At 45.8% G+C, this 12,096-nt stretch overlaps 1 protein-coding gene across 1 annotated transcript in view; it reads right to left on the bottom strand.

The window, feature by feature from the left end:
- The window catches only part of LOC126540846 (uncharacterized), a 97,723-nt gene that overhangs the window by 25,131 nt on the left and 60,496 nt on the right, over positions 1-12,096 (bottom strand). The window contains exons 13-14 of the mRNA XM_050187674.2: positions 8,876-8,989; positions 2,849-3,025 (exon numbers count right to left, since the gene is read on the bottom strand). Coding sequence (XP_050043631.2) covers positions 2,849-3,025; positions 8,876-8,989 — 291 coding nt within the window. The remainder of the gene's footprint in view (positions 1-2,848; positions 3,026-8,875; positions 8,990-12,096) is intronic.

Here is a 12,096-nt window from a genome sequence, read left to right on the forward strand (position 1 = left end):
CGAAATTTCCGGAGTCCTCCACTACGGCGTGCCTCATAATCAGAAAGTGATTTTGGCACGTAAAACCCCATAATTTAATTTTTTTTCACTTTCATTTGACTCGCCCTCGTATAATTTGCATAACGGCTTTATATAGGTGCTGTCTGTTGGGATGATAATTTCGGTGCAATTACTCACGATACACGATTGGTGACAGCTGCTCCTGCGTAATACATTGGAATAAATGACAGCGTCATTGTGATTTTTCACTGGCCGTTGCATATGTACAAAAATGTAAGAAAGGTTGTTGAATGACAAAGTTTCTATAACATATTTGTCCTCAACTTGTTCATTTCTTGGCCTTTACGTTCTTCATATCAGTAGCATGCGCTGCTTTGCTGGTTTCGAACTGATATAGTTCCAAGGATTGTGTGATATTTTTTTTACTTATTAAATAGACAGAAACATGGAAGCATTGATATCAGTTCTTTTGAGCACAATTTCTGGCACATAGGATTACATCTTTTTATTAAAAAATACATATGGTACTTGTTCTGACAGTGCGTAGCGTTCAAGAATTCGTTTGCAGCATCTTTGGCAATGACGATGCAGTTATTATTCATGTATTTGATCTCTCGACAAATTGTTTAAGAGGAAGCTTTAGCTCAGGCCCAACTCCGATGTGGTCTATTGAAATAAATGTAAAACGCAGAAACGCTTTTCTGAGATAGCCCTTGGATCCCTTTTAATGCAATTTGTTTAATTCGAGAAAGTTAACTTATAGTATCTGTTGGAAGCGGAAGTTCTATATAGGGCCTGAATTTTGTTTAAAAATATTTTGAAAAATTTGAATTGTGCGAAAAAAATAGAAGCACGACGTTTAGAAACTAAAAGCTCTTCATCAAAAACAGATATCGCGGTTCTTCAAACGGCATCTATTATCAGCGTCAAAGCGGACAAATTCGGTATGTCAATTTGTATTTTACGTGAATTAGTTACGTGGTGCACAAGGGTTCTGCAAAAGCCGTATTTCGATAATGCTGAATTGTTTGAGATTCATTTGTAACATGTCAATTTTGTCCTCTGTAGATGTACTATTAGATGCAATTCATAGAATTATGATATTATTTTTCATTTTTGAGTTACAGAGTTTTAAACGTGATAGTTTCGTTTTCTGAAAATTTGTGTGAAATTTGAATTTGTGCCAATTTTTAATAAAGAATGGACAAACTAAATAAAAAATTCGCAACCAGAAGACAGTTGAACTTAAATTTTTCTTTTAAATGGAACAAACCTCATCAAGTTTTGTGCTGTGGTTGCCGAGAAAAACTAATTCACCTTCTACATGTATTTAGATAGGAGCATCCGAGATAAAGCTTCCTCTTAAGCAGGAGGCCAAGCTGCAACGTGAGCCCCCCCCCCCCTCCCCCCCCCCCCCGAACGAAATTTCTGGCTACGCCACTGTTGCATGGAGATAATAATCGAGTCAGAATATATTTTTCAGTTAGTGTTTCAAGCTTGTTTTTGAAAAGGAGCCAGTTTTCTGCGATTGTCCTTTCCCAGAACTGCAGCAAAAAGAAATCGGCAAAACTTTGTAATTCGTCATTGAGCGAGGAAAACCCTGCTCGACTGCAGTCACAAATTTTCTTACAGTATTTTAGACGCTGGGGCGAGCGTAAGGGGATTGCAAAATGAATCACGGAATGATCGCTTAAACCAGGTATAATTGACAATAAAGAAATTGAATCAGGAGATGTGGTGAAGACGAGGTCAAGGATATTAGCAGATTTCCGTGCATATATATATATATACATATATATATGCGATGGTCTACACCGCAGTATATTGCACTTCGCTCCTCGTAGAGGCTGGACGTGTTTCGATGAGTTTCTGAACAACACGTTGCAATGACGTGAACGTGGTTGATGCCATAGACCCGCGAGCTCAAAGAAGGCCAACGTATAACTAAATCAGTTCTCTCGCGTTTACCGCTACATGGCCAGTGATTCTTTTTCAACACCGACGCCGCTACTTGCTAGTGCGCACGAAATTATTTGATGCCACACCGGTATTATACTGGCCGCTGGCAGAGTGGTAATTGTTTCTGACGATCGCTATGAACTTCCTAAGAAAGTCACAGCCGCTGGGTGCGTGCGCGTTCATGAACACCATTGCTGGCTTTATGAACCACAGATAGATCGGTGCCAGCACCCTTTATGCACAGGCAAGAAGAGAAGCGAACGATTTGGTGTTACCGCGTCTTGTACTGACTCGCTCTCAGCCTATAGGCTGAGCCGTTGATGATGAGTCAGCCAATGGTTCACTCAATGGTTCACTCGCGCTCTTCACAGACCCGAGTGAACGAAGGCTCGTTTCACATTTGAGTGAATATGCACGCTGTCAATCTCCGTAGGTCTCGTGAGGAGGTGCGTTCAATTATTTAGACGTATAGAAGGCGCTTAAAGGACGGCATTTCAAGGGGCGAGTCTTATCCGAGCCCACGACTTGGGGTCTATATATTTTGGTAATGTACAGTGGCTGTGCTGGAAACGAAAAAAAGCAGTAAATCTCCATGGCAGAACGCACGCGTGTTCTGCCCTTTTCGGCATTTCACGGGCACTCCTCTCTACTAGGTCGTCTAGCAGCAGCAATATCGGTTTAATGCAGCATGAGGCAGCGTGTTACTCTCGCGCATGTTAAACACAGCGCCCAGAAGGGCTGCACATTAATGCTTCTCTATAAATTTGGCCTATGAAATGTCTCTGGGGCTTTTTCCCCCTTGCCACGTCGTCATCTGTCTTTAAGAATAACGTTAAGTTTCGACAAGTATTCTGTACACAAAAGAGTGGAATTGCAGCAGCGCACTTACTCGTTGACCTTATCGGTCAGGTTCTGATACTGGCTCGGAATGCAACCGCAGAAGGCCAAGCGTACCGACCAGGACGGCTCGGAGCCCGGCGTCAGCGGCATCCTGGCGTCGAACTCTGCTTCATGCGTCACAGTGGAGCCGAAATAGCAGGCTACCGCCTCGGGGGCCAGAGGTGCGCTGCAGCAAGCGGCCGCAACGCGGCGTCACTATAATCTTCGACATGTGATGAGAGCGCCGACTTCAACGCCCATATCCCACTGTACCACCGACGGAAAGCAAATGACGAACACAAAATAAGTTAGTACTTATGAACTGTATTTTCAAAACTATAATTTACCTCACATGATAAAGAAACTGTTATTAATGTTGAAGGAAATGCGAGTAAAAGGTGCCTTTATAACACTGAAACGTCAGTGCCAGTGAGGCGTTAGGGTTTTCAAAGTATTTTCCATCTGCCACTTTGCCGCATGAAATGCTTTTGAATGCTAGTAGGTTGAATGTGAGGTTTACTTACGAAACTGTAAAATTTATACCACCTCGGCGAGCTGGTGTCATTTTGGTGGTGCCAGCTGGTGTCATTGTCAAACCGAGTCGTTTTTAGTCTTTGCGCATTTTTTGAGTTCTCCTAGGGTGCTTCGTCTCGAGGTAAACGTGGCTGTCTGGTCATTGGGGGGCGCTAGTAGGTGGCGCTAATAGTTTGATTTCATCAAACTGGGTTGCGCCACTAAGCTCTTGCTATTATACTGCCTATTGTCCTACCTAGGCTAGGTAAGAAAAGAAGAAAAACAGTATGAATTCTCACAACCAAATTTCCTGATCCCCTATTGCGAACTTTGCTTTTGTACGTCTGCGTTTTTTGTCGTTGCCCCACTTTTCTTCCACCAATCCTCCAATCGGCTCTCACTAATCCCTATCGCGGATATGTTTACTTTTCCACTGCTCTCAGGCAGCCCAAGGGCTTCAAGGAGGCCAGCGGTACCTGAATCGACCGCTGGCTAGACGTCTTCACATTCTAAGAAAACATGCTCCATAGTTTCCCTAGCTTTACCGCAGCAAGTACAGGCTTCTTGCTTCTTATATCTCGCTTTATAGGTGCGTGTTCTAAGGCATTCCGATGTCGCTTCGAAAAGTAATGAGCTTCCCTTGGAGTTATCATAAACTGTTTCTCTCCTCATTTCGTTTTTTGCCTCTAAAGTAGTTACTCATGGCAGGTTTCTTTTCCATTGCCGCCACTGATCAGATTATTTCAGCCTCTGACTTTCCGCTTGACGTTCTTTGTTGCTGCGTTGCCCACCCTACAGGCCGCATACTTGCTGGTAAGCTTCCTAGTTCTGTTCCTCCACTGTGAACCAATGTTTTTCCTATACAGACAGCTCAACACTCTCCCAGCCCATTTACTGTCTTCCATATTCCTCAGTCGTTCTCCATACTCAATTTTACTGCTTGCTTCTGCCACTTCAAAACTAGTCGAGGCCATATCACCCTGTACAGCTTCATTTGTAGCCTTCCCCTGAGCACCCAATACGAGGCGTCCCTCTGACCTTTGGTTCCCAGCGAATCCTGATTGTACACCTGATTTAAAGCAAACAACCGCACTTTCAAAAGTATGTCCTGCAACCATTACACCTTTCCACATATCTCCGATCACCACGTACCTATTATATCCCCATAGCGCACTGTGCTTCATTATGGCTGCATTTCTCTTCACCTTCACTGTTATTGTTTTTTTCCTGTGTTTCCATATATATAATGCCTTTGTATATCCATATACCAAAGTATTCACATTCTGTTACCCGAGGTATTTCCTGGCCCTGTATTGCCACTGACCGTTCACTATTTTCACTCTATACCATCACACCTAATTTTCTAACACTAAATTTCAAACCTATATTGTTGGGTTCCTGTCCACAGATATTAGCCAGACGTTGCAATCACTTTGCTTGTTAGCTACCAACACAATGTCGTCCGCATAAAATAAACCTGGAAGCTGCTGCTCTACTACTGTACCCGCCCGTTCGTATCAGAGATTAAATCCGATATTACTTCCTTCTAGCGCCCTCCCCATCCTCACCATGTGCATCATAAACAGCAATGGGGATAGAAGGCACCCCGGCCTCAGTACCTTCTTGATATCAACTTTCTGCTCGCTCCTCATCCCATCCCATTCAACGCAAGCGGTAGTTTCTAGGTTAATCTCTCTCAAAAGCTGTAGACAATCGTCACCGAAACCTCCACCTTGCCGAATATTCCACAAGATGTTGTGCTCTACGTTTTCATAGGCTCCTGTAATGTCTAAAAAGTCACATATAACGGAGTGCTTTCTACTTCTGATATTTCAATATACTGTGTAGGAACAAATAACTTATCTAAACGCCTACCTATTCTGAAGCCATTCTGAAGTTCTCCCGAAATTCCATTATTCTCTGTCCATGCTTGCAGCTTTCATTTGATTGCCTGCATTGCTAGCCTGTATATTACCGATGTAATGGTCAACGATCTATACGAGTGACTTCTATCTCCCCCCCCCCCCCCTTACCTTTATAAAGTAAATTAATTCTACTTTGTCGCCAACTGTGTGGTATTCGTCAATTTTTGCTCTGTTTTAAAGTTTTTCCACTGCTTTCACCAGAGTTTCCTTACTTGTTGGTCCTAGTTCATTAATCAGCCTAAAGGGAATGTCGTCTAGCCCTATGGCTTTGCAATAAGGAATCTTTTCTTCGGCTTTCTTCCAGTTGAAATTTGTGAGCCCCAGCTCCTTTTCCATCTGGTTCTCCTTCGTTCTCTTTTTTTCTGCAAATACAACCTCGTCATTGCCTTGGAAAGATTTGGCTGTTATTTTTCGGATGTAATTTATTGCCGCTTCTCGTTCCAGTGTGTTTCCATTTTCGTCTAGGATAGGCTGTTTTATTTTTGTTGACGTCATGCCTAATAATTTTATGTGGTTCCAAAGTATTGTAGGTGCGGCCTTTTTTTTCTCACGTATTTCTGACAACCAACGTTCACTTCCCCGTTTTATCTTTGCTTGCACCAGTATTTGAACCATAGACTTTTTGTCCCGGTATATATTCAATTTACTGGCTACTTCATCCTGCGGAAACTGCGCCTTCTTTGCCTGCCTGTGCTATCGGGATGCTTTCTATCGTTCAGCGACCGCTTCTCGTAACTCCCTGTTCCACCATCTTTTCGGTTTCTTTTTTCCTTTCCAACGAACATGTTGGCTCTCTTTCCGTATTTCTGCCGTTATTACACTTGGAAACTTTTATTCCCCCTCTATACCATCTGCAAAGTTCTTCCTCGACTCTGGTGACTATATATTTGTTATTTGTTCAGCGTTCAAATGTGGACTGGCCATCTTGCACTGCTTGCTCTCTTTCCCAACTACATATCCCATTTTCAAAATGATGCGTTTATGGTCACTCCCTATGCTGCTATACCCTTCCTCGTCAATGACCATTTCTCTCAACTTAACATGGATTGGTTCTGTCATCAGACAGTAATCAATGGCCGATTGCCGGCTTCCCACTTCCCACGTGATCTTCCCCTCCCACTTAGGCCGTGTATTCAGGATAACGAGGTTATGTTGCTCATAAAGGTCTAGCATTGACTTCCCGTTGTTGTCGGTATAGCAATCTAAAGCCTGTAGGTGGCGCACCGAACGCACGTTACGCGCGTTTGTTTCGCCACCTGTATGACACCCGACCACACGCGGGGCGCTTTCTCCGCATTGCATAAACCGGCGGTGTGTAACAGGAAAAGCTGCTTAATGTAGGTCTGCAAACGCAACATCTTCCACGAGCACGCGTGGGCTGAGGACGAATAACAAAGAGCGATTGTATTTTTCAGAACTCGGAAAACAAACATCGCGAAAATGGCACGTATTTATGAATCGCGATGTTCAGACGCCAGCGGTATTATTAGCGAGCGTCATAACATTAATAATACGAAGTTATCGAACCGGTTCCTCGGCAGGCACTACACACTAGTGCAAAAATTACTAAGTAGGGTCAGCATAATTAGATAGGCTTCTCCGCAAACACTGCAATGAACCGATTCCGCCGACTACGATTCGAGGCACGCGGCCCCGAAAGGACAGGGGATCGCATTACGAGACACACAGATAAAGATATAAGAAATCTAGGGGCGAAACTCACAAAGCTATGAGTTCGTAAGCGCCGTTTGTCATTGGCCAGCTGCCTTCACTAAGAAAATATCCAACGCGAGGTCTGGCTGTGATCTCCTCTTACCTGTGATCTGCACTTACGAAGGCTTTTAGCGTATTAAGGACGTTCTTGTGAACACGAGTGCCGATGAAATAGCAGGCAAGTGGAAAGCGCTGCCACGACTTTGCATTTAATCGCCCTATTGGGATTCAGGATACTTGGGATTCAGGTACACTAGCTCTGAATACTTTCAAGTATTCAGGGCTAGTATAATCGCATGTTACTTGCTCTCATGTCTCTCGTGCTAAGTTGTGTTGTAGGTGTCATTTCAAGAAACACGTGGCGCCAAAAAACCGATACGAAGTGACGGCTTACGTTCAAGTGGGCATTTGCGTTAATCGATACGTAACAGTTGCTCTATGGGGAACCAGCGCTGGGTAGGCGGCGTGTCGAAAAGAGTGCGTTGCGCGCCGTCCTGGCGACGAAACGCGTCATATTCCAGCCTCTCGACCAGACGACACGTCCGCGGCCGTTTCATAGTTCGCACATAGTGTTTGTATGTTTCCGTTTTCGTGCCGCTTCAAGTCGACAGTTTTCGTAAAGAAGCTAGCGCCATCAAGTGAAGAAATGACGAAAGAAGCTTTTTAAGCGTTATATATTTTTCACAGTGTGTCGCGGAGAGCACGTGCGTTTATTTAACGGTTGCGCCGTGTGCCGTTCCCATGCTTGTGTGGCAGCCTGCCTCGCAAATCTAGCAGCTACGGCGCCGGTCTTGCTGCGCTATGGTTTCGGAAGTATTAGTTGGCCTGAGGACATTCCATACTTCTCTGGCTAGACATAAGAAATTCTGATGTTACTTGGCCACAGCAGTCAATGGAGAAGAAAGCTTTATCGCATCAGCTGACTCGGGGAAGCAAAGGTTTGAGTGCTCCGCTGCTCGATTCGTAACAACCCTGGGTACATTTAGCACTCATTACACAATTTTACCGGATGCATCACAGTGCCGAGTCCTCATCCGCATGCGCATATTTAAAAACACATAGGCGGCTTAGTCGCGCGTGCGCCGGCAGTATGCGCACACAATTCGTATTACAAGGCAGCTTCCTTGCTTCGTAATAATTGTCAATGAATGGAAACTATTTACCTTTCGTATCGTTTGCTTCGTGTGGCGGCATTGCAATGAGCTTGGCGGTGGTATTGCGAAGGAAAAATGGTCGGTACACATGCCGGATGGTGCATGCTATTGCTCATTTTGTTTCCGACGAAATGCCGACTGCAGATTCTGCTGTTTGGAACTGGCTGCCACAGCTGACCGTCTTCACTATCGAATAAAGCAAGCACACACGCGAAATTCGATTTAGAAACCAGCCCGACATCGCTTGACAGGGCGACAAGACGGGAACTTACTCCGCTCGCCTGACTGCTTGGATGCAACGCCGCCTCCGTTCTAGTTTGTAGGGTTTAGATGAAAGAACGCAGAAGGATACATCCTCCCTCATTCCGACGTAGTTGTGACACTTGTATACGCAAGAGCCCCGCCGGCGTCCTTTTGTTTTCCTTCGACTTTCAGCGCACGCAACACCGCTACCAGTAGCAATTTTCGTCCGCGGGAGCGGCTGTATTGTGCACGTTCTGACCGCCAGGGTGGCGCTGCAGGCGTCGTAAAAGCTCCAGCGCTGGTTCCCCATGGGAGTTCTGAAGCCCTTGGAAGCTAAGGTGATGCTGAGCTTGCGATTCTTACACGGCAAAGATGCGGCGTGCTCTTGAAAAAAAAAAGTTGTCTTCAAGCGCATTCAAAGGGAGACGGAAATTGGGAGTAACGCCAGTTCTACTCCGAGTGTAATATATTGTGGTGTTTGCTACTCACGAATCGAAGGCATTGTCAAGTCCACTTGCAGTGACGTTATCGGGGACAAGCGCGCTACATTCCCCCATCCCGATCTCGCACGCCAGGTTGGCGAGCAGGACAGGTGCTTTCTGACTGTATAAGAGAAAAACGAGTGGAAATTAGGCCATCAGGAGAAACTGAAGCACGTTGCGCTGCACTACCGGAGTTTTACGCAATTTAACGTAACACACACACACACACACACACACACACACACACACACACACACACACACACGCACACGCACACGCACACAAACACACACACACACGATCAGTGTGAAACAACAGAGAAAACAATCGGTTGATTCCATTTTAAGAGCAACTGGCCATAGCACGAAAGTGAAACGTGTATCCTAGGAAGCAGAGACATTTTAAATGCACAGCAATAAATGTGCTCTATTTCTTATTTTCATTTTCGCGCGAAGCAATCGCAGCGATAGGAAGCACGCGAGGCCTGAGCTTAAACAGCACACCGAGGAGACCTTCCAGGCGACCGGCCCCTCGGGGCCACTTTGCGTGTGTGTTCGCGGGCTTCTTTCCCGCTCTGAAAAACACGTATATGTAGCACGTACTGAGCAAAACAGAAAGCTGTATCGGTAATTTGTCACGTTGCTCTACAATTTTCTCACTGACTCTTTCATCAAAGTATAATATTTGAGAAACTGAATTATTCATTAAGAGTAATGTAAATATTAGGTCTCCCGACTGTCATGCAGCTACCTGCAAGGTAGCGGGGCGCGATTCCACTTCTCCTACCGCAGCTACGCATAGACCGGCAGCGCGCTTTTATCTTGGAGGTAATGTGCGTTGGGTTCGAAGGCTAGCCGATCTTAGAAAGCTTATGGGTTTGCGGGTGCTGTGTTGTCACATGCCCAGTTCGTCTTGAAGCGAGAGGCAGCGCCAATGGGAATTCATCCCGCCGTCGTGCTGACAGCGGGTGTCCGCGGTCATCGAGTGAGATACGTTCATTATTGCGAGATCGTGGTACCACGCTTGGTAATTTCATTGGTAAGCGAATGTTTACAAGTTTATACGGCCGATAAAGCTAATATTCTTACTTCGTATAGCCGTCTAATAATTGCTGTCGCAATCAGTGCTTCGCCTTTCGGCTTACATAGCGAGTTTTCTTGTTTATCTGTCTATTCATATACAAGGTGATACATTTTAAGTTTTGCGAAAATATTAAAACCCTCCTGTGACAGATTGCATAATTCTTGTCCTTGAGCTGTATTATCGACCACCAAATTTCCCCAAAGTCAGGAATGAAATACATGGGCATTGCAGTTACTTATGTGATTTGATGCATAAAAGAGCGTCTGGTTAAAAAAATTAAGTGGCAGACCGCATTTTTACGGCAAGTTTATGGCGCCTATTAGCAACTGGCATCGTTCAGTAAATTCATTCTATGTAGACACACCCTGCAAACTCACCGGTTAGAATTGGTAAATTGCAATACGCCGTAAAGTAATAAATTCGAAATATAATTAGCGAATGTTTGTTCATTAGTTAAATATGTGTTTCGATTTCTCATACAAGTAATCTCCGCCCCTCCGAATAATCCAATTCAATGACTAGAATTATGGTATCTGCAATAAGCTATTTTTCAAAATTTTATAAAACTTAAAGATAATTACGCCGTACTATGTGTTCATGTGACTTGTGCCAAAATATAAATATGCAAGTGCCACTTAGCTGGACAAAACCCACGTAATGTTTGCATTCGCTTGAATAAAGTCAGACAATTTTTTTTCGCCTAATTGAATGGTTACTATCACTTGTCAACTTCTCAAATAATATTTTGAGACCACAAGTACGTACATGTGGTTATATATAGGTCACTGGGTGCATACGTATGTTCATATGAGTACATAAATATAGGCCACTCGGCCTGTGCTGGTCTCCAATGAAACTCTCCGATGCCAACTTGGGTCCCTGGTTAAGGGCCCGCAGGTGTGTGACGCTCTTCAATGAACGCCTTTGTCGCCAACTAGGGTACCTGAGTATGTGCCTCTGGGAACGTGGCACTCTACAGCGAAGAAAAATATCCCTTAAATTTCTCCGATGCTGAGTGGAAACAAGCGCACGCCACAAGGGTTCCTCAAGGACGGTGTTACGTTTCGCCTACAACGCGCGGTAATGCCGGCGCGGATGCAACGGACGCCGGGGCTTTGTTCAAAGCGGCGGACATTTTGGCCCGTCCGACGCCGCCGCGACGCCTACCCGCCAAGCGTGTCCAGGCGTGTTTCAGTGCCACGTGTCTTCGTGTGTGCGTGTGTGTGTGTGTGCCCTCGCTTGTCAAAGCGCGGCAGCCGGGGAGCGGAGTTCCCCGAAGGAGGGGCCTGGAGGTCTCTCGGCTCAACCGCTCGCGCCGTCGTGGGCCCCTGCTGCGCCGTCCCGTGACCTTCATCCCGTGACCTTCCCTCCTTCCCTTTTGGACCGCGACGCCGAGGGTATAAGAGCAGCTGCCCCCGGACGCCAGAGAGAGGCTCCGATTTGTACTATTGAGTTACGTGCTCTCCCGTCTCTCCACTCCGGTCGACTTGACCGGCCGCTCTTTTGCTATGTTAGAATAAACAAGTTGTTCTGTTACCAGTCTTCTCATGCTTTGCCGGGACCTTCGGATGCTTCCAGTGCCCCAGGCCGCCAGGCCAACGCTACCCTTGGGGCTTGCGACCCATTGGCAATAACGGGCGTCAGAACCGAGACCCCAACAACTCGTGCCAGCGGTACGATTCCAACATCTGGTTGCCAGCGGTGAGATCGCGACAACGGAGGCCAGCAGCGAAGAGATGCGGTTGACTGTATGCTGAGCAGCTCAACGACCATCCGGGAGCAGCGCAACGAGCCCTGTGTGATGACTGGTTGCCTGCAGCGGAACGACTGCGCTGAAGTCTTGGCTGCGAGGTTTGGTGAGTGCGGGACTTTCTTCTTCTGAGTTTTGCCAGGCTTTTGTTAGTGTTAGAAACAGAGCTGGTAATTGTGGTTGTCGTTGCTACCGGGTTAGTTTGCGGCAAGACAATAGTAGGCAGTAGAGAAAGCAGCATTCAGAGCAGCCATGGATTTGAAGTCGTTGCGCAAACCGAAATTGCTGGAGCTTGCAAGAGAGTTGGGTCTGGATGTCTCAGACAAACTCAGAAAACCAGAACTGCTAAGGGCTATTCTTGAGTTAGAAGCTGAGGATGACGAGCTGTCGGAATG

The sequence above is a fragment of the Dermacentor andersoni genome, chromosome 2, assembly GCF_023375885.2.
Source record: "Dermacentor andersoni chromosome 2, qqDerAnde1_hic_scaffold, whole genome shotgun sequence".
NCBI classification, from domain to species: Eukaryota; Metazoa; Arthropoda; class Arachnida; order Ixodida; family Ixodidae; genus Dermacentor; species Dermacentor andersoni.